Source organism: Piliocolobus tephrosceles, chromosome 11 (genome assembly GCF_002776525.5).
Source record: "Piliocolobus tephrosceles isolate RC106 chromosome 11, ASM277652v3, whole genome shotgun sequence".
NCBI lineage: Eukaryota > Metazoa > Chordata > Mammalia > Primates > Cercopithecidae > Piliocolobus > Piliocolobus tephrosceles.
In genome coordinates this window covers 19,562,426-19,586,703 of record NC_045444.1, presented here as the reverse complement: position 1 = coordinate 19,586,703, position 24,278 = coordinate 19,562,426, and the positions used below count along the sequence as shown (strand labels likewise).

Below are 24,278 nucleotides of genomic sequence, written 5' to 3'. Positions count from 1 at the left end.
TACACACACACACACACACATACATTTAATACATATACACACATACTCCAAAAAACTGAAAACAGATATTAAAAAAATACATGTATCCACATATTCAAAACAGCACTATTTATAGAAACAAAAGATGAAAACATTCCAAATTTCAGCCAGGCGTGGTGGCTCATGCCTGTATCCCAGCACTTTGGGAGGCCGAGGTGGGCGGATCACTTGAGGTCAGGAGTTTCAGACCAGCCTGGTCAAAATGGTGAAACACCATCTCTACCAAAAATACAAAAACTAGCTGGGCGTGGTGGCTCATGCCTGTAAGCCCAGCTACTCAGGAGGCTGAGGCAGGAGAATTGCAGGTGAACCTGGTAGGTGGAGGTTGCAGTGAGCCGAGATCACACCACTGCATTCCAGCCTGGGCAACAAAGAGAGACTCTATCTCAAAATAAATAAATAGGAAGGAAGGAGGGAAGGAAGGAGGGAAGGAAGGAAGGAAGGAGGGAAGGAAGGAAGGAAGGAAGGAAGGAAGGAGGGAGGGAGGGAGGGAGGGAGGGAGGGAGGGAGGGGAGGGAGGGAGGGAAGGGAGGGAGGGAGGGAGGAAAAGAAAACATTCCAAATTTCAATTAATGGATAAAAAAGTAAAGTATGAATAGTGTGAACAGATTTTTAAGGATGAATAATTTTAAGTATGAATAGTGTGCCACTGTGTGTGTGCGTGTGTGTGTGCGTGCGTGCATGCGCACAGGCCTAAGCTACAATGTGGCGCAGGCCTAGGCTACAGCTTTGCAAATTTTTTTTTTTTTTTTTTTTAGGCGGAGTCTCGCTCTGTTGCCCGGACTGGAGTGCAGTGGCTGGATCTCAGCTCACTGCAAGCTCCGCCTCCCAGGTTTACGCCATTCTCCTGCCTCAGCCTCCCGAGTAGCTGGGACTACAGGCGCCCGCCACCTCGCCCGGCTAGTTTTTGTATTTTTAGTAGAGACGGGGTTTCACCGTGTTAGCCAGGATGGTCTTGATCTCCTGACCTCGTGATCCGCCCGTCTCGGCCTCCCAAAGTGCTGGGATTACAGGCTTGAGCCACCGCGCCCGGCCAACTTTGCAAATATTATGTTAAGTGAATTAAGTCAGACACAAAAGGTAACAGGTCACCTGATTCCATTAATATGAAGTATTCAGAATAGGTAAATCCACAGGAGACAGAAGCAGATTGGTGGTTGCCAGAGGCTGGGAAAGGGGGCAATAAGTAGCAACTGCTAACAGGCAGGGGGTTTCCTTTTGGAGTGATGAAAATATTTTGGAACCAAACAGAAGTGGTGGTTGTACAACACTGTGAATATGAACTAAATGCAACTAAAATGTTCACATAAAAATAGTGAAATGATTAATTTTATATTATGTGAATTTCAATAAAAAAATCAAAATGCCCTGCCCCACAAAAAAATCCTGAACAAAAAAACACATAACACTAAAATATTAGAACACAAATTCTCAGCTCACTGCAACCTCTGCCTACTGGGTTCAAATAATTCTCCTGCCTCACGCTCATGAGTAGCTAGGATTACAAGTGCACACCAGCATGCCCAGTTAAATTTTTGTATTTTTATTAGAGATGGGGTTTCACCATGTTGGCAAAGTTGGTCTCAAACTCCTGACCTCAAGTGATCTGCCCATCTTGGCCTCCCAAAGTGCTGGGATTACAGACATAAGCTACCGTGTCCGGCTCAAAACTCTGAAATCTTAAAGAGTGAGCTCTCTGACCACCTATAATTAAAATAGCAATCAATAACGAAAGGTATTTAGAAAGCCCCTAAATATTTGGAAATTAAATAACATACTTCTAAGTAAGTCATGGGTCATAAAAAGTCCTCCTAAAAGACAAAACATTTTAAACTAAATAATAACATACTACATATCCAAATTTGTGGCTAGCACCAAAATGTTGCTTAGAAATTTGCAGCATTAAAAAAAAAAAGAGAAAAAGAAATTTATGGCATTAAAAACTTCTATTAGAAAGAAGAAAAATCTAAAATCGCTGAAAATGAGATCATAAAAATTAATGAAACTTTCTTTCTTTTTGAGATGGAGTCTCGCTCTGTTACCCAGGCTGGAGTGCAGTGGCTCAATCTCAGCTCATTGCAACCTTCATGTCCTGGGTTCAAGTGATTCTCCTGCCTCAGCCTCCCCAGTAGCTGGGATTACAGGCGTGCACCACCACAGCTGGCTAACTTTTGTATTTTCAGTAGAAAAAGTGTTTCGCCATGTTGGCCAGGCTGGTCATTAACTCCTGATCTCAAGTGATCCACCTGCCTCAGCCTCCCAGAGGGCTGGGATTGCAAGCGTGAGCCACCACGTCCGGCCCGTTTTTTTTTTTTTTTTTAAGAACATCAAAAGAATTGATAAACCATCTGGCTAAATTAATAAACAAAAACGAGAGTGTAAAATTACCATATCAAGAAATAAAAAGGGAACACCACTAAGATCCTAAAGATATTAAAAGCATAAAGGGATATTAAGAACAATTTTATGAAAACAAGTTTGAAACATGAAATGGACACAAATTATGACAATTAGTCCAAAGAGAAACAGAACTGGAATCCTTTTATATCTACTAAGAAATTAAATTTGTAATTTAAAAACCTTCCCTGCAAAAAATCTCCAGTTATAGATGAATTCATTGGTGAATTCTGGCAAACATGTGAGAAGAAGTAACATCAATCCTACACAAACACCTTTAGAACATAAAGGAGATGGGAACAATACACAACTCATTTTAAGGCTAGTACCACCCGGAGAGTACAACCAAAAATACTACAAGCAAACTGCGGACCAATATCCTTCATGAACATAGATGCAAAAATCTTTAACGAATATTAGCAAACTGAATCCCACAACATATAAGGATAGTCTGTTTCAGAAATTAAAAGTCAGTTAAACATTCAAAAGTTTCGCCATATTGCCCAGGCTGGTCTCCAACTCCTAGGCTCAAGCCCAGCCTTGTGAGTCTGCCTCAGCCTCACAAAGTGCTGGGATTACAGGGCGTGAGCCACTGTGCCCAGCCTTACCATTTTATTTTTACAGTGGATTTACACTTTATTGTGTTTCCCCAGTGGATTTACACTTTATTGTGTTTCCCTTAGGTTAGTATTTTAGAAACCCATACCTCTCAGTCAGAAAAAAAACCCTTAAAGCTCACATACTTTACCAACCAGCTGGAGCATTTACCTGTCATATGGTTGCTTAGCAAGTGCATGAAAATCTCCAGAGGAGGAAAGATGACTATATGCTTTGTTTATATACTCTGACAAATTCTCTTCATGAGAATTTAAAAACAAGTTCTTTGAAGTTAAAACTGATCTTAAGTGAGAGGTTTCCACAAGAAAGAAAAGGTTAAAAAGCAATATACCTGTGGTGATGGCTGCTGAATATATCCCTGCTGCTGGAGCACAGGCTGGCTGACAGGATGACCAGAGGCAGAATATCCAGCAGTAGGGACTGGCTGCCCAGGTGGTAGGGGAGGAGGAGGAGGAGGAGGAGGTGGTGGTGGTGGCGGTGGAGGAGGATGTGGTGGAGGGGCTGCTGTCATGATATAACCAGACTGCTGTGGAGACTGAAGAACCACAGTGGACTGGAACATGGTGGCATGAGGGTCAGAACCATCGGTAGATGGCTGGCGAGCAAGACTCATGTGACTAAACTGAGACCCAAGGTTATCCTGCTAAAAAAGGAACAAGTCAACAATTAGTAAGCCTTCTACACATAGGCCAAACTTATCAAAGAAAAATATTTCCTATTTTTAAATAAGGTACAGTAGTACATATTATGGAAATTATATATATCTACAACAGCAATAATGTAACAGAGGGAAGCTTCAAAAAAATGAAAACTCTATTGTTGAATATTACAATGCTGTCATTACAAATTATTTAAAAAATATATCTAATGGGGATGTACAGCATGCAGAAAAGAGTAGGGTACAACATTTCACATTAAAACGTGAAGACATTTATTTAAATGAAGATGAAAGGAACATTAGAATGTAGAAGTGAAATTGGCCATGTTCATATTATATAATTAGTATTTTCTGAAAGGACTTCAAAGACCAAGCAAAGAGCAAGGTACTAATTAGTATTTGCTTTAAATTATCTCCCCTCTTCCTAGAAGGCAAAATTCAAATTCTATGCATTTTTGTATCCCTAACCATGAAAATTACTTGTAGAAATTAAAAACATAAAATCCAACTACACAGTCCTTTCTCTAATCTCTCAAAAATAATTTGGCCATACATTCCATTCTTCCCTTGTGTTTTTCAGTCTGTTCTGGAAGTCAGATAATTTGACAAATGTAATTCAAATGATAGTTTCCTACGCTTTTGCTAAATGGTGCCCTACCAAGACAAGGGTTATGATTTATGTGCTATCTGACAAACATTTCTCTAATTCAACAGGATAAGGACCAGCTCTTATTGTTCCAGAAAAATATAACTGAAATGATGATATAGGGTTAAAATGCTCCCTATTCCCAAGAAACCACAGACTGGCAACAAAATATACCACATTTTGTTAAAAGGTCAACACAAAATTGTGGCAATTGAGTCATCAGATCAAAGCTGACATGTCTGCAGTTTCTAGATCTACTGGATTTTCCAAAGAATATTAAGGATATGGAGAAGATAAAGGACTGAAAGGAGATGCCTGATTTAATGATTGAAAATACATAGTTTTTCTCTTCCCAAATAGTCACTCTGACATACTCTAGCACTATTAGCCTAACTTAGTGAATGCTTTCAAAAAGAAAAAAATGTACCTATGAACTGTAATTTCCATGTTATATTATCAAATATTGTTAATAGAAGTACCATAACTGTATACCACTCTCAAAGTCACCTTGGAAAAAAGTCATTTTCTTATTCCAATAAAAATTGGAGGCAGACTTTGGATTGAAGAAAGTATCATTACTTTACAGTCACAGATTAAATATCCAGAAATCTTCTTAGAAAATACACTTACAAGTCCTCTGTAGCTGTAAGCTACAACTCACCCTAAGAACTGGTACTGAGTCTACTGGACCTTCAGTGTTCGTGAGAAAATACAATGCCTAAACCCAGATGAAAGCTACCATCCCAGGACAGCACAGATCCCGCACTGGTCTCAATGAGAAAGCTGCTGAAACGTATTAGGACTAGAATAATCAACCTGAAAATTCCTTCATTATGAAAAAGCAGGAAAAGATTAAACAATCACCATAATAAGCCACTATAACCAATATCTTATGGAACAGAATAAATTATTTCTAGTATGAATTAGAAATACTTTTTTTAGATACATATGTAAACCTGACTCAAAAAATCGTATTACATTAATGACACTCTTGAGCATTCATCACACATCCACCCACAGAAACAACGCAGGAGGTGAATAGAGATATAGTACCACGGAGTATTGCTGGGTGGGTGAGACTGGCAGGAGCGGGGATGGGTAAGGGGCTGTAGAGTACTGAACAGGCTGTGAAGAGGACTGCAGAGGACGAACAGGCTAAAGAATAACAGGTTGGCAAACAATGTTAATGTCAGAATAAAACGTTAGAAGAATTGCATAAAATGGAAATTTACACTTTTTTGGCAATAGCTTTAACTAGATTTATAAAGTCATTTAAAATATAACAACATAGGAAACAACAAAAACAATACAAAGTGAAGAAACTCTAATACAGTAAAAGTTTCAAAAACACGTATGCCTGAATTTATTACATAATTAGGAGGATAATTTTTTGCAATAAAATATTTCTTTATTATAGATGAACGGGAACAGGTGATTTAGGCATTTTGAATCCTATTATTTAACCAAGACCCCTGGGTTAAGTCAGTCAAAGCAAAACTACTTCTCATTATTTCCTGGTTTTATGAAAGGGCTGCCCTATTTTGCAGTATAACACTAAATTATAAATGAAACACTTCATTCTTACTATCAGACAGCAATAACTTACACAATTACCCTACTGATAAGGCAAAATTAAGCAGTCTTTTGGGATCAAAGCCCCTAACTTTTAGCAATTTTATAAGAAAAATGCACTGGGTAAAAAAATATAGTGGGAACTATTAAGAATGATAGCCTAAGGAACAACACACATATACATACAGACACATGCACACACACACACACACACACAAACACATCTCTTTTATATAAGGAAGATAAACACTTCCTTTGTAATTAAACACATTTCTATTAAGATAGTACATATTAGGAGCTGAGAAACTAGTTACTTAAAATCTCTGGCCGTTAATGAAATATTCCTGAGTTTCAGGAAAAAAAGGTTTTATGTTTCCCGGGGGCACTCAAAAACAGGTGTTATTTTTTAAAAAAAGTTGTAATCACTTTTCAATCTTGGGTATACAGCTGGTCATCTACTAACTAAAATTGGCATCTGTTTAATTTTCTCATATTTATACTGTTTATTACAAAAAAGGTAATATACATATTGTGTAAAGACTATAGCAACTCACTTTACAGAAGGCAATCAGACTAACGTAAATTAAATGACTTGTAGACAGTCACATAAGCAAGTAGATGAGGAACCTAGTAAATCTTACTTGATGAAAACTCTTAGTTAAAATGTATATTCATGCATCTCCTTCTGAACAATATCTCTGAAGACAATACTTTAAAAATGTTAGATAAACTAATGGAACTAAGATTGTTCAGGCAATAATTTAAATAGAGAACTTCTATGTCAACTAAGATAGACATTGTTTGTCTGTAACATGAAAGATAATAGATAATGATTTGAGTTGCATTTTACCACAAAATCAACACAATGGTTTCTAAAAATCAAAGGCTTAGATAAATTCAAAGCAAAAAAACTATAATTAAAGCATTAAAAAACTCTTTCAGTAAAAGCTGAAAGATCCATAAAGTAGCATCTGGTTCCTCACAAAACTCATGGCTAGAAATAAGTAAGCTTCCTAACGGATGACAGTATATATTATACTACATGAGGTGCAATAGCTTTAGAACTTTCAAGAACAGGCTACTTGATGTGTTATTAAGTCAGATAACCATTAAGACATAACTTTCAGATGAGCTGACCTCATCTGAAAGTGAAATTCTGACGCCATTTAAAGAAGAAAAAGTCTTAGCACATCCTTTTCCTACTTGAATTGCAATTGGCTGCAAAACAACATCCACCTAAAGTAACTGGCTTTATGTTACGTCCAAGAAAAGTAGCCCTTCTGAAGGCTTTGGAAATCATAGCATTATTTTGTTTGGTTATTTGAAATCTCACTGATGAATTATTTCAGATTGTGCAAAAGATATTTATTTAGAATCACTTGTTCTTTGAGTCTCTGTTTCTGGATCTGATGATGCGTTACCTGAAACACTTGGAACAATGCTAGAAAAATAAGTTATGAAATTTGGTGAATATCCCAAGAATTCAAATTATAGCTTATTAAAGCATCCGTTTGTAAATTAGGTGGCCTACATCTTCATTTAGAACTGTCTCTTATAACTAAATCAGACAAAGTTCTAAGAGATAATAATCTGAAAAGATAAATCCCAGAGTTTTTTAAAGTTGCCAGATTAACATGATTTCCACTGAAATTTAAATAAAAATGAAACCAAATGAAAATTAGTGCTTTAAAACTCTTGGTGAAATATATGGCACTGCAAAGACAACTACATGACAGCATAATAAAGAGGAAACTCTTTGGGACCAAGCTGACTGAAGCCAAGACAGAGAAACCCAGGGAAGAAGTTTTATGCAAGCTCAGTGTATGTAACCAAATGGGATTGGGAAGGGAATATGGGAGTCTGTGGAAATAGTTTCAGGCAATCTCTTCTACATACATTAACTGATTTGTATGGTCTTAGAAGTGTAGCCAAAGTCTGTAAGTTCTTCTTCTTTTAAAAAAGCTGCCTTGCCCAGTATTAAGAGTCTTAATTGCCAGAAGTACAATTATTTTTTATGACTTTCACACCATGAAATAATATAATTAAACTTGTATGTTCTTCAACCCAGGAATACAAATGATATCATTTGTGAGCAAAATTAATGAAATTTCTCCAGTTCAAGTTTGTCATCATACTTCTTTTTTTAAGGGATACTCACTTATTTATTTATTTATGTTTTTGAGACAGAGTCTTGCTCTGTTACCCAGGCTGGTGTGCAATGGCCTGATCTCGGCTTACTGCAACCTCCCAGGTTCAAGTGATTCTTCTGCCTCAGCCTCCCGAGTAGCTGGGACTATAGGGGCACACCACCACACCTGACTAATTTTTGTATTTTTAGGAGAGATGGGGGTTTCACCGTTTGGGCCAGGCTGGGCTCGAACTCCTGACCTCAGGTGATCCGCCTGCCTCGGCCTCCCAAAGTGCTGGGATTACAGGCATGAGCCACTGGGCCTGGCCCATCATACTTCTTTCTTACAAAATCACTCTGCATGTTTTCACCAATGAAATATTTAGAGTCTTGCAGGGAAAAAGAGATATAACTACATAAACTTTGATACGTTAAACAACCTTTAAAAGTTAGAATAAACCGGGCGCAGTAGCTCACGCCTGTAATCCCACTATACTCCAGCCTGGGCAAAAAAAAAAAAAAAAAAAACAGTTCGAATAAAAATAAGAGTTCATACTGGTATAATCAAGTTCCCCAAAGATGGATATTACATCTTTAGGGGAAAAAGACCAAATGTGAAATGAATGTGTAAATTCTAAACATTTTTACAAACTCAAAATATTATTGAGAGTACTTTTGGGAATTCTAACTCAGAATCGCTTTGTCTTTCATAGGGTAGGTAGAATGGATGAAGAGTATCTTGGAGAACCTGAGCAGCCTATCTCAGTTTCTTCTAACTGCTTAATCTGTAGAATCTTAAAACAATTCACTTTGCTCACTGGGCCAATGAACAATCTCAGTTTTGTTTTTATTCCTCCTGTTGTCCATTTCTTGCTGTTGTCAAATAGGGATAAAATACTCACCAGACAGGCTCATAAGATTAAAACAATTCTCTTCTTTCCCATATATTTTCAGTATTTATCAGGGGAAAAGTCTTTGAAGTTCTCTCTCTTTTCCTATGAGTAGTGAGTGGAATATCACTGGTGGCAGAATATTAAAGTTCTAAGAGATACTTACTTGGGCTATCTCAATTTTAATTAGCAAATTTAGTCCGAAATATGTAAAGGCTAGTCAACTTAGCATTATGTAATCGTGGATATGTGCACCTGTGAGAAAATGTGATTAGCTGCTGGTTGTTGAGGTGGGGCTGGCAGAGGTGGCTGTGGAGGTCCAGGCACTTGGGGTCTAACTGGTTGTTGAGTCATAGGAGGATTATACACAACTGGACTCCCATCTGGGTTTATGAAGGGCTGACCTGAAAAATTTAAAAAGAAGGAAAAAAAAACAACTTAGAATACAGATGGAAAATAGGTCCTTTTACTAACAATTTACAAAGCATATCCAAAATCCCTTAACCACAATTGAAAAAAAAACCCTAATATTTTGAAAACAGAAAAATTTCCTTAGCTTGGGAAATGCTTGAATTGACATGAGGCTATCAATAGTCTTTATTTCCCTCACTTAAATATTCAAATGTTTTACTGCATTTCTTATTATGGGGTACTGGCCCAGACCGCTAGCGAGCTTAATTAAATTAATTTATTATTATTTTCTTAGACGGAGTCTCCCTCTGTTGCCCAGACTGGAGTACAGTGGCACAATCTCACCTTAGGGCAACCTCTGCCTCTTGGGTTCAAATGATTCTCCTGCCTCAGCCTCCCGAGTAGCTGGGATTACAGGCATGTGACACCACACATGGCTAATTTTTGTATTTTTAGTAGAGATGGGGTTTCACCATGCTGGCCAGGCTGGTCTCAAACTCCTGATCTCAGGTGATCTGTCTGCCTTGGCCGCCCAAAGTAATCCCAGCCTTATTTCATAATATGTGGTATTTTCTGAAAAACTCTGAATTATGCAACACATTTAGCCTATGAATTCAGTCACAGGATTGGGGTCCTATAAGGCTATATTTCAGTTCAAAGAGAAAACGCTTGACTTCAAGATATTGGAAAGTTATTCATTAGTTTTTATTAGGAGGTAGGAAATACCTAATTTTGAGGCCACATTACATATATTTCACAAATAAGATTAGAACTGGATGAAAAACTAAAATGATTAATAGCTTCATGCTTCAAATTGTAATCTTGATGGTATTGTCCTTATTTTACAACTTCTTTTTTTTTTTTTTTGAGACAGTCTCACTCTGTTGCCCAGCCCAGGCTAGAGTATAGTGGCATGAGCTCAGTTCACTGCAACCTCAGCCTCCCCTGGGTTCAAGCAATTCTCCTGCCTCAGCCTCCAGACTGGCTGGGATTATAGGCACCTGCCACCACGTCGGGCTAATTTCTATATTTTTAGTAGAGATGGGGTTTCACCATGTTGGCCAGGCTGGTCTCGAACTGCTGACCTCACGTGATCCACCCTCCTTGGTCTCCTAAAATGCTGGGATTACAGGTGTGAGCCACTGCACCCAGCTTCTCTACACATATATTCTAAACAACTTTTCCTTATTACAAAAAGTAACATTTCTATTTTAAGAAAATAACAAAGAGACAAAAAAGAAAATAAATTCCCCATAATCTGTGTGTGTGTGTGTGTGTGTGTGTGTGTGTGTGTGTGTGATTTCACTTTTAGGTTCAGGGGCATATGTGCAGGTTTGTTATACAGGTAAACTTGTGTTATGGTGGTTTATTATACGAATTATTTTGTCACCCTTTAGTTATTTTTCCTGATCCTCTCCTTCCTCCCACCCTCCACCCTCTGATATGCTCCAGTGTGTACTGTTTCACTTATGTGTTCACATATTCTCAGCATTTAGCTCCCACTATTAAGTGAGAACGTGTGATATTTGGTTTTCTGTTCCTGCATTAGTTTGCTAAGGATAATGGCCTCCAGCTCCATCTGTGTTCCTGAGAAGAACATGATCTTGTTCTTTTTCAAGGCTTCATAGTATTTAATAGAGTATATGCACCACATTTTCTTTATCCAGTCTATCCCTGAGGGACATTTAGTTGATTCCGTGTCTTTGCCATTGTGGAAATCCCCATAATCATATTAACATTTCAGATACTGTCTTCCAGACATTTTTTCAATAAATAGATTGAAAGATTAGTATTTTTCTTTACTAAAATTGGATTGTTAAAAAAAGAAACAAGAAAGGAGTGCACAAAAATTAACGGTTCAATGACTATGAGTGAGAAAAATACAGAGAAACACAGAAAAATCTGACTGCAAAACAGTTTCTTAAATTGTCTTAACATCTATTCTTCCATAGGAAATCCCTCTCCATTTTTTTTTTTTGAGGAAACTTATGATATAAAATAATAATATTTGGGAGAGAAGACTAGTCTACAGCTATCAAGCAGGAAAAGTCCTCCAAAGTAAAATTATTTTAATCAATTAGTATACTGATAATTTGTGTAACAGTTATAGGTAACTAAAAACAAGTTGTCCTGGGTATTTGCTAACTACTAAATAATTTGGGAGGCCAGGTGCAGTGGCTCATGCCTGTAATCTCAGCACTCTGGGAGGCTGAGGCGGGCAGATCACGAGGTCAGAAGATCAAGACCATCCTGGCTAATACGATGAAACCCTGTCTCTATTAAAAAATACAAAAAATTAGCCAGGCATGGTGGCGGGCACCTGTAGTCCCAGCTACTCGGGAGGCTGAGGCAGGAGAATGGCGTGAACCCAGGAGGCAGAGCTTGCAGTGAGCCGAGATGACATCACTGCACTCCAGCCTGGGCGACAGAGCAAGACTCCTTCTCAAAAAAAAAATAAATAAATAAAAAATAAATAAATAATAATAATAATTTGGTAATAAAAAATGGGTGGAGCAGATTTGGGCAGTCAAATCCAAATTAAGGGTCACTTGAAAAATGTTAACGTATTACAATACTGTTCTCAAAAACCAAAGAGATCACTTTTGGATTCATTTAAGTTAATAGTACAATTCAATTTCAGATCAATTAGTTTCTCACTCTATCCCTTCCTAAGCAAATGAATCTTTCATATTACCAAAACCATATTAATATGTTTTGAATGAAAAATAATAGGAAAAGGTAAAATATTAAATCATCTTACATCTTGCTGGACAAAAACAGGAAGGTTAGTAACATAATAACCTGAAGAATAAGAAGGTAATTACTAAGCAAAAATTGAATTTCTGAAAAATCAGTTATTTATGCTAATTTAATTCTTATAAGAGAACAAATGTTTGCCTACTTTATCTTAAAAAGAGATGTGAATAAAACCTGAAAGTAATGAGTCCCAAGCCATGATTTTTCCACTACAAACGAAAGGAAAGGTTCAGGAACACTTAGAGACCCTATACTCCCACATGTATCTGCCTGTGAACTACTGCCATTATGATGACACCACATCAGCTAAATATATGAGATTTAAAGTTATCAAAAGATCAAGGAGAGTTTTCATTACCTTGCCAAATGACTGGGCTATGCTATCTTGAAGAGACCAAGACTTCTTGTGACCTTTTTAAAGATCATATTTTTTCTATACAAATTCATTTTTACCTATTTACATAGTGAACTGTACTATAACTGCAGTTTCTTCACCTCTCTGAGGTTCAGTTTCTTTATCTATAAATGATTTCACTTACCTAACAAGGCTATAACATATTTAAAGCACCTAACAGAGCATACGGTAAAAGCAAATGCTAAAAAATGTAAATTACTATTAGCTAATTGCAAAGAATATGTACTGTCAATATTAATACATGAATCCCAATTTTTTTTTTTTAAATACCAGTAAGATGTTCTTTAGCTTTCCCTCAGTAGGAAATCACCACATTCTGAAAGGTAATTATTTCTTCCCCCTCCATTATATAATGGAAAAAAAAACCTGCTTATTCAGTCCTTCTTCATAAAATGCACTCGATTTTCCCAAGTATAAAATTGTTATATCATCCCAAAAAATCAATGTTGGTTAAAAAAAAAAATTGTTATATCAAACAAAGCTCTTTCGTAGGTAGTTGTCTTATTCCTAGGAAATAAATTTTTTAAAATTATAGTTGGGCTATTATTTGGCCTAGATGATGTCACAGATGTCACAAGGGGAAAAAATGCATCCCGATATAAATGTCTTTTAAACTTTCCTAGCATAAGTGTTTTTGTTATAAAGTTCTTGGAAAATGCTAATCATGAATAATAAAAAACTGACTACACATATTCAGAAAATACATTTAATAAGTATCCTTAAATTTTCAGATAATTCCTGAAACATCTTTTTCTGGATACCAACCTGTTTGTGGGTTGATCAGAATACTGCCAGGTGGTATGCCTGCCGCTTCCAAGGGAAGCAAAAAGAAGCTAGTGCTAGGAGATGCGACTTGCCCATTTAGGCCACCATCAAAGGAAAGAGAACTATGAGTGCTGACAGTTGGATAGACGACAGGTGCGCCATGAGAAGACTGGCTGAGAGCTGTACCTGGAAGAGGCTGCTGGATGTGAGAAAGAGAGCCTGTAGATGACCCTACACTACCAGAAGACTCAGAACCTAGAAGAGGAGTAATGAAAAATAGGGATTTTTTAAACCTCATATAAAAACACAGGTTTTCAAAACATAACAATAAAATTTACATTGCATAACATGCAGTTACTACATAAAAGCACTGGCTCTTTTTAATTTACTGTCCACGTTTGCTTACCCTCCCCATAACGAACAAGTTTAATACAGCAAACTGATTACATAAGTTGTCAGAGAAATCACTGCCAAAGCATGCAACTTAAGCACATTTATAACAACACCATCCACAGACGCCACAAAAAGCAAATTACCCACATTCCCAAAAGGACAAAGTTATGTACATTTTACCTTTTAGATTAACACCTGGGAATATATAGATAATTTTCCCCCAGGAAAAAGAATTTAGTACAGCAAAATGCCCAAAACTTTTAATACCAGAAACCCCTTATCTATAAGAACACAGAAAGATTTAGTGTAAGAAATAAAAGAAATGATAAATTCTGTATTAAGACAATTGTCAAGTTTAATTGCAGAATCTGATTTCTCATTTTACTAGCATAGCATTTTTCCAAAATGTAAAATCAACTTTGAATATTTTATCTAATCAAGGGACAGAGATACCAGGAAAAATATTCCAAGTACTTATATGGGTGTTAACTTAAAATTTATTTCTTACTGAATTAATTTGATAACTGATTTTTAAATGCTTTCATTCCTGAATTTATTCCATTTTCTATTATAAAGGAACTGAAAATGTCACTGATTTTTAGCATAATGGCTAAAAAAGGTGGCCAAGGAGACAAAGAAAGACAACGATTTGCATCTTATGTATACAGTTAATTAGGTTTTGAATAAGAGAACTGACTCTGGGATGGAATTAATCTTTAATGAATGAAACAACTATGATACACTATATAGACTATCTTCTGAAGGACAGATTCTATTTTAAGTTGTGACAAAATAATTCTTCATAAAAACTGTATCCATTTAACCTAAGAATTAAAAACAAAAAACTTTTTTTTGCCTATTAAAAGGGCCAATTAATATTTCTTTTCATCTCTGAAGAGAATACAGAATACATATAGTACATATTCTTAAAATGTTTTAATTTGGCAGAGTGTCTACATAATTTTCTCATGATACATAAATAGCTTCTTTTGTTATGATGACCTAGTGGCCATTTTCCAAATAATGCATATTTGGCACACAAGCAGATTTCTTATACTGATAAAATTTACCTATCTTTCGCAAAATCCTAACATAGATAATAAGATATTTTCTTTTTTTTTTTTGAGACAGAGTCTCGCTCTGTCGCCCAGGCTGGAGTGCAGTGGCCAGATCTCAGCTCACTGCAAGCTCCGCCTCCTGGGTTTACACCATTCTCCTGCCTCAGCCTCCCGAGTAGCTGGGACTACAGGCGCCCGCCACCTCGCCCAGCTAGTTTTTTGTATTTTTTTTTTAAGTAGAGACGGGGTTTCACCACGTTAGCCAGAATGGTCTCGATCTCCTGACCTCGTGATCCGCCCGTCTCGGCCTCCCAAAGTGCTGGGATTACAGGCTTGAGCCACTGTGCCCGGCCGATAATAATATATTTTCAATACGACCACATTATACATTAAAAAGATGGCAACTGCAATTCATAAGCCTTAATAATTTAAAGCATTGATTACAACCCTTCAGTTCAAATATGTCTTTCAATTCTTATGTGTACAATACCTTATGTTTAGGCTCACCCAAATAGATTAGGGAGAAATAGCCATTCCTTTTACCTTTTTTTTTTTTTGAGATGGAGTCTCGCTCTGTTGCCTAGGCTGGAGCGCAGTGGTATGATCTCAGCTCACTGCAGCCTCTGCCTCCCGGGTTCAAGTGATTCTCCTGCCTCAGCCTCCCAAACAGCTGGGACTACAGGCATGCGCCACCACACCCAGCTGATTTTTTAATATTTTTAGTAGAGATGGGGTTTTGCCATGTTGGCCAGGGTGGTCTTGAACTCCTGACCTCAGGTGATCTGCCTGCCTTGGCATCCCACAGTGTTGGGATTACAGGCGTGAGCCACTGCGCCCGGCCAGGGAAACACTCATTTCTGACTTTCATGCTTATTTTGGGATAAAAATAAAGATCTTCAAGGATCCTAAAAACACATGAGCTTCTTTAGTATTGAAGCCAGTTAGTGGAAACGAAAAGAAGAAATGTTATGAGTCAATGAACTCCAAGGAAGGAGGTAGTAGAATGAGGAGATTATTGAAATTTTCAGTTATTTTTAACAGTTATTTATTTTTGGTTTTTAAATTCCTCAAAATATCCTCAGCAATTTAATTTTTTTAATGGAAAATGAAGGACTTTATCATAAAAAATGCAATAAATAATTGATAGTATTAGCTGAAAATGTAATCAGTGTTAAATAATCCTAGGTGAGAAACCATGCCTTCTACCAACTATGAAAAAGCAATAAAGAATTTCCAATCACCTATGGGCATTCGAACAAGAGATAACGTTTCGGTGAACTTACCTGATTAAGCTTATGTCACAATAGAGAAGAATTTTTATGGTAATTGATGGTTGTAAATCTGTCTCGAGGACAGAGAGTGAATCCTCATGTCAAGAAACATATTACCCCTTAAGTATTTTGGAGGTGGTCAAGGTACTGCTGATAGTGATTTTATATTTTAGGATAATTAGAAGCCATCTGATAAATAAGGACCTAAGATAACATTAGGAAAATTAATGACTTGACTGCACATTTCTGTGTAGATATTTATACCTGTTTTTGAAAGCCTGCCTATGCTTTTGCTGCTTCCAGAACTATCACCTCTTGTCAGGACTGAGATTCCACTGAAGCTGCTCGCTTTGGTTACAGCAGGTTTCAGGTTTCGAAGAGAGCTGTCTGAATCTGTGCTGCTCCAGGGTCGTGGTTCCGAGTACTTCAACTCATTCTCAGTGCTGCTTTGATGGCTATTTGTAGATCTCCCTGAAGCATCTTTATTAACTCTGTAATTTAGAAATAAAACTTTGAAAAGCTAATGTGGGGAACAAAAAGTAAAGAAAAAAATGCTTTACTTTTTTAATACTGTATTGAAAACATGCTTCCAATACCTAAATATCTGGCGCCTCTGCTGGGTACTATTGGCATCTTCGTCTTGGAGTCTGTTGGCATTTTAATAGTACATTTTAATTTTTATTAGCATCAGTCAGATAATTACCAAAACAGATGTTAAAAATTCCCTCACCTTTTGTCAATAATATAATTCTCTTGGGAACACAGGGACTAGAAAGAAAGAACAGATACAAAAAGTTGAGCTTTTGTCAAATATAATATAATGCCATCTGTAAACCAATGACTACAACAAAAATCATGTGTAATAATATAAGTTAAAAATGGTGATAAGGGTACACAAATACATAATAATGGATTTTTTTTTCTGGTTTGGAGATTCTATGCTTACTTTTAAAAAATATATATGTATCTTGAAGCCATTCATTTTGTTTGAAATTCAAATATTATCTTCCAAATAAGTGAACCCATTTTCATTATATATTTAAGGTATATATAGAATATATATTCCACTTCATTCACTTCACAAATATTTGATCACCTGTGCTTTATCTGTGGCTAGAACAGTGAACAAGTAGCTATGCCTTTATGGTGCTTAAAGTCCTTCAGCACTGTTAACCTGGGTCAGGAATGACCATTTTTGTTTGTATGATTACAACAGTTTTCTAACTAGTTTTCCAGCTACCATTTTTTGCCCATTTTATGTAACAGAAGCAATCTCTCTAAAATGTCAATCTGATCATAATTCTTTCCACCTGAATAGCTCCCTGATGTTTTAGCACAAGTGTCAGCAAACTACAGCCAGATACCCATTTCTGCAAATAAAGTTTTACTGGAACAGGAACACAGCCATGACCATTAATTTATGTATTGTCTGTGGCTGCTTTCACATTTGAGTAGAAAAAAAAAAAAGTCAGATTTGAGTAGCTGCAATGAAGACTATGTGGCTCACAATCCCTAAAACAGCTATTATCTGACCTTTACAGAAAAAGTCTGCTGACCAAAAAAGAAAAAAGCCAAAAGTAAATAAATAATAAATAAATAAATAAAACCCAAAACAAAAAAACACCACCAAAACCCCCAAAAGTCCAAACAAACCTGAAGGTTTACTTCAGGGCCATGTCATCTCATTTCTGATTATTTTTCCAGTCTAAAGTTTCCTCACTTCTTATATCACTCAGGCTAGAATCTGGCTACTCGGAATCTTTTTTTTGAGACAGGGTCACTCTGTCACTCAGGCTGGAGTGCAGTAGTGTCATCTTGGGTCACTGCAACCTCTACTTCCTGGGTTCAGGAGATCCTCCTGTCTCAGTCTCCTGAGTAGCTGGGACTACAGATGTGCACCGCCATGCCTGGCTAATTTTCTGTAGAGATGGGGTTTTGCCATGTTGCTCAGGCTGTTCTTGAACTCCTCAGCTCAAGTGAGCCACCCACCTCAGCGCTCCCATAGTGGTGGGATTACAGGTGTGACCCACTGTGCGTGGCCTACTCTTAAATCTTTTAATTCCTAATGTGTGTCAAGTTCTCCCTTACCTCTGGGCCTCTGTACATATTGACCCTTTACTTGGAACTCTTCACTCCTGTAAGTTTACTTCTTGGAAGCAAACTGTCCTATCCCTTCCCCAGTTCTGGTTTGTGGTGCTCATCTGCTGTGTCACCTGTTATATCTTCATGTCTCTACATAAACCACACACCCTGTTGTCATTACTCGGCTATTCATCAAGGGCAGATACCTCATCTATCTTAAAAACTAGAGAGAAGGACATTTAGTATAGGCTTGGAGTTCAGCAGGCTTGGGTTGAAATCCCAACTCTGCCATTTTCTAGCTGTGTGATCTCTATTTTAGCCTCCTGGAATCTCAGGTTCCTTATCTGTAAAATAAAAACAAAGACAGTATCTACCATATAGGGTTGTTTTGGGGATAAATTATTATAACTGTCCAGTGCCTAGGATTGCACTTACTACAGGTGCTCAATAAAATTTGTTGAATGAGTAAGTTCTTCACTTACAATCCGGATTTTAATGTTATTTAATCTTTTTTTTTTTTAAACAGAGGAAATTTCTATCTTTAGCAGATTAACATATATTACGGGACAGATGCTTAATAGATGTTGACAAAAAACAAATTGATTCTCTTCTGGCATAAATGCATAAAATAGCCATTTAGAAAGCCTATATTACATAATCACTTATAAAGCAGAAAACAAATATTAACCTACAACATCAATTAGCTTTATTTCAAAAGAAGAAATAAATTATTTGTCAAAGAAAGTCAACTAACAAGTAGCATCTACAGTATATGATTTTGTAGACAGTGGAGCAATGTTCTATTAATAAAAACCTCAAATCTGTCAGAAGTCTGGGGGAAAAAAAAATCACCTAAACTATATACACTGGCCAATATTCTTTTAATGACTCCTGTAGTCCACCTGCTTCCAACTTTGTAAAATTTTACGTAACTACTGCAATGTAGTATCTTATAAACTATTAAATTAACAACACAAGCAAAATTGATTTCAATATTTCTAAAAGATGATCTTATATGCAACAAATGTGATTACAAATAAATGTGATCAATAGATAAAAGGGAGACTGAGACCCTACAATGCAATCAGAATATATTCTAACATGAAGACCTAAATATGTTAATACATACATCTTGGGAAAATATTCGGTCTCTAGCTCTCTGGTACTCTTCTTCTCTTTCTTCTATAGATTTGCTTCTTCTGTCATCTTTCAAACGTATTCTCATCTACAGAAAAGAGGATAATTTTTTGGTAAATGAACTACTGGTATAATATGTCTTGCACCTACAAAAATGCTACAATTGTTCTAGATTACCTGGTTATCATCTTTGTCAAAGCTAGAATTATCTCTCTTGAGGATATAACGTTTCTGAAAGTCTTCACCTTTATCATCCTTAATGTGTTCATTAAATTTCTGATCAGGTCTTAAAAAACAAAAACAAAGGAACAGGAAAAGATAATGCACAATATTAGCAAAGAAGTTAAACATAACATTCTATGAAAAGCAATAAAATAAAAGTTACCACTTTTTAGTGCCATACTGGAGAACGTATTCATGGACAGTTATAATAATTTATCCCCAAAACAACCCTATATGGTAGATACTATCTTTGTTTTTATTTTACAGATAAGGAACCTGAGATTCCAGGAGGCTAAAATAGAGATCACACAGCTAGAAAATGGCAGAGTTGGTATTTCAACCCAGGTCTGCTGAATTCCAAGCCTATACTAAATGTCCTTCTCTCTAGTTTTTAAGATAGATGAGGTATTTAGTCCTCACAATAATCTCATGAGAAAATAGTAACTATTCCACGTTATGGTTGAGCGGCCATATCAAATACAATGTGGGCTCTGGAGTTAGACTGCTTGGATTCAAAGGCTGAGCTTTAGCACTTTAGCTGCTTGATGACTTGCAAAAGTTACTTAACTTTTCTCTTTCCCAGTTTATTTGTAAAACTGGAATTATATAGTGTACCTATTTCTTAGGGTTGTTCTGAAGATGAAATGAATACGTCAATAACACACAAAACAGTAAACACTCAGAAGTTAGTTATTTATATAAATCTTACTGAGCAAATCGAGGTTCAAATGCCTTAAGCAAATGTGGAAGGTCAAAGGCAGGCATATGATTAAGCCATAGTTGGAGCCCAGGTCAGTTAGACCCAAAGCCTGTACTGCCTCATCTAAACCTATGAAAAAATGCTGGGACAAGGAAAGTACAGTACTGTATCTTATGCTACTCCTGTGGTACCTAGTTTGGTATTATACAACTGAAAGTAATAAAATATTTTGTCATTCAATTAGCTAGACACTTACAGACGATTTCAAACTGCATCCATGAATTTTAAATTACAATAGGGCACAGGTTTGTTTAACATTAACTGAACAGGTTAGAAAACAGAAGCTCTTTTATAGAGGTTAAAGTTGTGACCTAAAGTAATGCTTATGAAATCTTAGCAATATATTTTATAGTGAACTCGTCTTTCTTCTACAAAAATGTTGCAAGTTCCACAGGGTTCTAGAGGACAAACACAAGGTTATGGCCCTTGGAAAATCAGTTATATAAAATTTCACCTCTCAAAATACATTCTCAGCTTCAACAAATTAATTCAATCAATACTCCTGTGACTAAGCATCATTCTAGTATAAAACTGGAATTATTCTTTTGAAGTATGAAATATAACAATACATTAAATGATTTTAGAGAAAATCTCATTGAACTCCTAGGTAGTTTTTATAGTTCAAATATCTATTATATAGTCAAATGATATATGTGAATAACCTAAGTACATTTCTAATCCAAATAAACCTGAGTAATGACATTTTGAGCAAACTTCCTTATATCTGGAACCTAAGTAACACTTCTTTTTTAAAATTTTTTTAGAGACAGAGTCTCACTCTGTCATCCAGGCTGGAGTGCCATGGCGCGATCTCAGCTCACTGCAACCTCTGCCACCTGGGTTCAAGTGATTCTCCTGTCTCAGCCTTCTGAGTAGGTGGGATTACAGGCGGGTGCCACCATGCCCAGCTAATTCTTTTTGGATTTTTAGTAGAGATGGGGTTTCACTGTGTTGGCCAGGCTGGTTGTGCACTCCTGACTTCAAGTGATCTACCTGCCTCAGTCTCCCAAAGTGCTGAGATTACAGGTGCCTGGCCTTAGAACCAAAGTAGTACTTCTGAACATTTATTTTAACCTATGAATTTCTAATAAAGTACATAAAAGCCCCCTGTCAAATTATGCAAAAGGAGAATTATCTAAGCAAGTTAATGAAATCTCTATTGTAAAATACTTAGATGGGTGAAATAGAGAACAGATTTGTACATAAATATATATAAGAAGTAAAGAAGAAAAATAAGAAGACTAAAAGCAGCTTTGTGACCAAAATAATAAGAAGACTATTTTCTTCAAGGATCTGAAATATTTTTATTTAGTTCTGACAATGGCAGTATGTTATTTTTGTCATGAGTGCCCCATTTACTTATGTCATCTATTTTTTTAACTGTTCAAAGTCACATTTTCTTATTTATGGAGTTTATAATTGAATGAGAGACTGCTATTCCAAAGTGAACTATAAGGTTTAACCAAGGGCCTGGCAACTTTTCTAAGAGCAGCTGGATTCCCATACCAATAGCACTGGCAGGCATTTCAGCTAACCTTAAGACTGTCTTACCTCATTCTTTTATAGATGCCTGAATTTACTGCCCTGTAATCGCCAACTTCCCGCTCCATTGAGACACCCCAGTGGACACTGGGTTGTTGACATCCACAACACCACTGATTCAAGGCTGGAGCGGGTAATCTCCCTATGAGGAAAAGGTAAGTTTGTTTTTATTCAGTGTGGAGCAGATCTCTAAGGTTTTCTGATTTACTACCTTCTTCATATCCCAGAAGATATTTAAAAAAAAAAAAATACAGTGTAACTTCAATGATCTGAAATGTCAGGTTATAATTATATTCTTGACCCATACTTCTATAAATGTATTATAAGCATCTCTGCTGAGCCTAGCTTTTGATTATCTTGATAAAGAGAACTCTAAAGCTTTTTGACATTATTCATAGAATTCAAATAACTGAGGTTACACTGTATTGAAAACCTTAGAGAGTCACCAGTCAAAATGCCTGCTAATGTATATGTGCTTGGGTATCCAGCAGCTCTGAGTAATGTTGAGAGGTACTGGTTAAATGAATTAACAGTTCTATTCACTTCTAGCTCAGCTCATAGCGTAATGGTTACTATCCTACTTTAGTCATGATATAACTGACTGGAAAAAGACTAATTGAAAAGAATATTAAAGATTAAGGGATATGAAAATTTTAATGAAAATTACATCAGACTCACATTTTGGTAACATTTAATCCCTATAGAAAGAAAAGATCCCTTTCTAAACACATCTATTTTCACTAATTTACTTTTAATTATAGGAATAATCATTTAAAAATACTAAAGTATCTACTTAGTTGACAAAAAGACTATTTAACATGGGAGAAAACCAAGAGCTCCAGCAAGTGATATGGCAGCTATAAGGACAAAAGACCATAAATCAGAAAAGGTATAGATGAATTAAATATAACCATGCAAATTAAATCATTCACAGCTAAGAACCTGGGAGAAATTTGGTTTCAGGAAAGAAAAATAATCGACCAAAAAGGATTATTTATGCCATCTGAAGTTGACTGCTATCCATTACCACAGACTTGTTGCTGCCTCACATCAAACTGAAATTCCTTTTGATAGGCCAATCACCACCAAAATAGAAATTTTAGCTGAACTCAGCTAGTTGTTTAGGATTAGCCTTATAAACAGGCAGAAGATGTAACGGATGTGCTGTGTATGTTTTATAACTTGGGTGCCTCTGCATTGGGTCTTTTGTTCCCAAGTAACAGCAATGATGATCTACTTCCTTAACACTATAAAGCAATCAATTCTTAAAACAAAAACTCCTCCTAACTGTTTAAAAATTTTCCTTGGTGAGTCGTACATAGCCTAGGAAGAAGAGAGCACTATGGATGATATTGCATTGACCAATAGTCCCACTTTCTTAAGAATTGTGAGAGAAAAGGAGTAAATCTGGAGGCTTTTTGGAAAGAATGGTAAACCGACAGAAGATTAACTAAATATGAGGGTGTCACGGACAAAGTCTATTCTCTTTTTTTTTTTTTTTTAAATTAATTTGACTAAGGCTGGCTATAGCTATCTAAATTAATTTAAAAAATCCCTAAGAGTGGTTGTCAAACATCACTGATATTATGTCCTCTGGGTTTTTATTTTTTTAACATATGCCCCAGTCCTCATTCATATGCTATATTTGAGTTCAGGTTGTTGAGTTTTGTTCCCAGTAAACTAAATGTGTTTTCAGTCTTAATTAGACTGCTCAAACATGTGGAAAACCTCAGATGAAAGGTACTATAGAAAGATAAAGTATTATGATTTAAATATATAATATGCAGTTACATCTCTTGACACTTACATTCTTGTATTGCTAGTTTTGTTTACTATGACCGACTTCCCACTCTGATCAACATTGTGGTCTAATCCAAAGTAAGCGGCTACTCTATGTAATAGCATCCTATGGTAAGATGTCATTGGGGGGAATTTTTTACGTGGAGACCTAGAAGCACAAGAAAAACCAATTTAGTAAGTCAAGGAGAATGGTGATGACAATTTCTTTTCTTGTTAAATGTCACGACTTACTCATTATTACCAATGAAATCTAAAATTTCTTGTTCCAATTTCAGCAGCATCATTCTGTCCCTGAAACAAAGTATGAAGACTCTTATATGTAAAACTTAGTAATGAAGTAATCACAAATGTCAACAGACTATGATTTATACAGTTAAATTTCACCCCCTAAAAACTATACATTCAGGACTACCCCAATCTTGATGCTAGAATATTTATTCATGTTTTAAAACAATAAAAGATGATTTTTTTAGTTTAACTTTTTATTATGGAAGTTTTCACACATACGCTAATGTAGAGAATAGTGTAATGAATTTTGATGTACCCATCACCCAACTTTAACAATAATCAACATGTGGCTATTCTTAAATGCATTTTTTTTTTTTTGCTTACACATAACGAAGGAACTTAAATGTATGTTGATCTGCTAAGTATTCCTATATTAGAGTTTGCTCTGTGAATGTGTGCATAGAAAAAGCACTTTAGTTTTTATTTCTC

General features: G+C 36.2%; 1 protein-coding gene across 15 annotated transcripts in view; it reads right to left on the bottom strand.

Annotated features, from left to right (window-relative positions):
- Positions 1–24,278, bottom strand: part of R3HDM1 (R3H domain containing 1) — a 199,277-nt gene that overhangs the window by 71,764 nt on the left and 103,235 nt on the right. For 3 of the 15 annotated variants that reach the window (XM_023193775.2, XM_023193777.2, XM_023193780.2), the window contains 10 exons: positions 23,793–23,852; positions 23,569–23,709; positions 19,415–19,523; positions 19,230–19,325; positions 16,749–16,786; positions 16,615–16,665; positions 16,283–16,509; positions 13,297–13,551; positions 9,204–9,352; positions 3,386–3,697 (listed from right to left, as the gene is read on the bottom strand). In XM_023193775.2, coding sequence (XP_023049543.1) covers positions 3,386–3,697; positions 9,204–9,352; positions 13,297–13,551; positions 16,283–16,509; positions 16,615–16,665; positions 16,749–16,786; positions 19,230–19,325; positions 19,415–19,523; positions 23,569–23,709; positions 23,793–23,852 — 1,438 coding nt within the window. Of the gene's footprint in view, positions 1–3,385; positions 3,698–9,203; positions 9,353–13,296; positions 13,552–16,282; positions 16,510–16,614; positions 16,666–16,748; positions 16,787–19,229; positions 19,326–19,414; positions 19,524–21,770; positions 21,904–23,568; positions 23,710–23,792; positions 23,853–24,278 lie in introns of those variants that run through there. The other 12 variants (XM_023193784.1, XM_031936412.1, XM_023193787.2 and 9 more) reach the window with 10 other exon arrangements.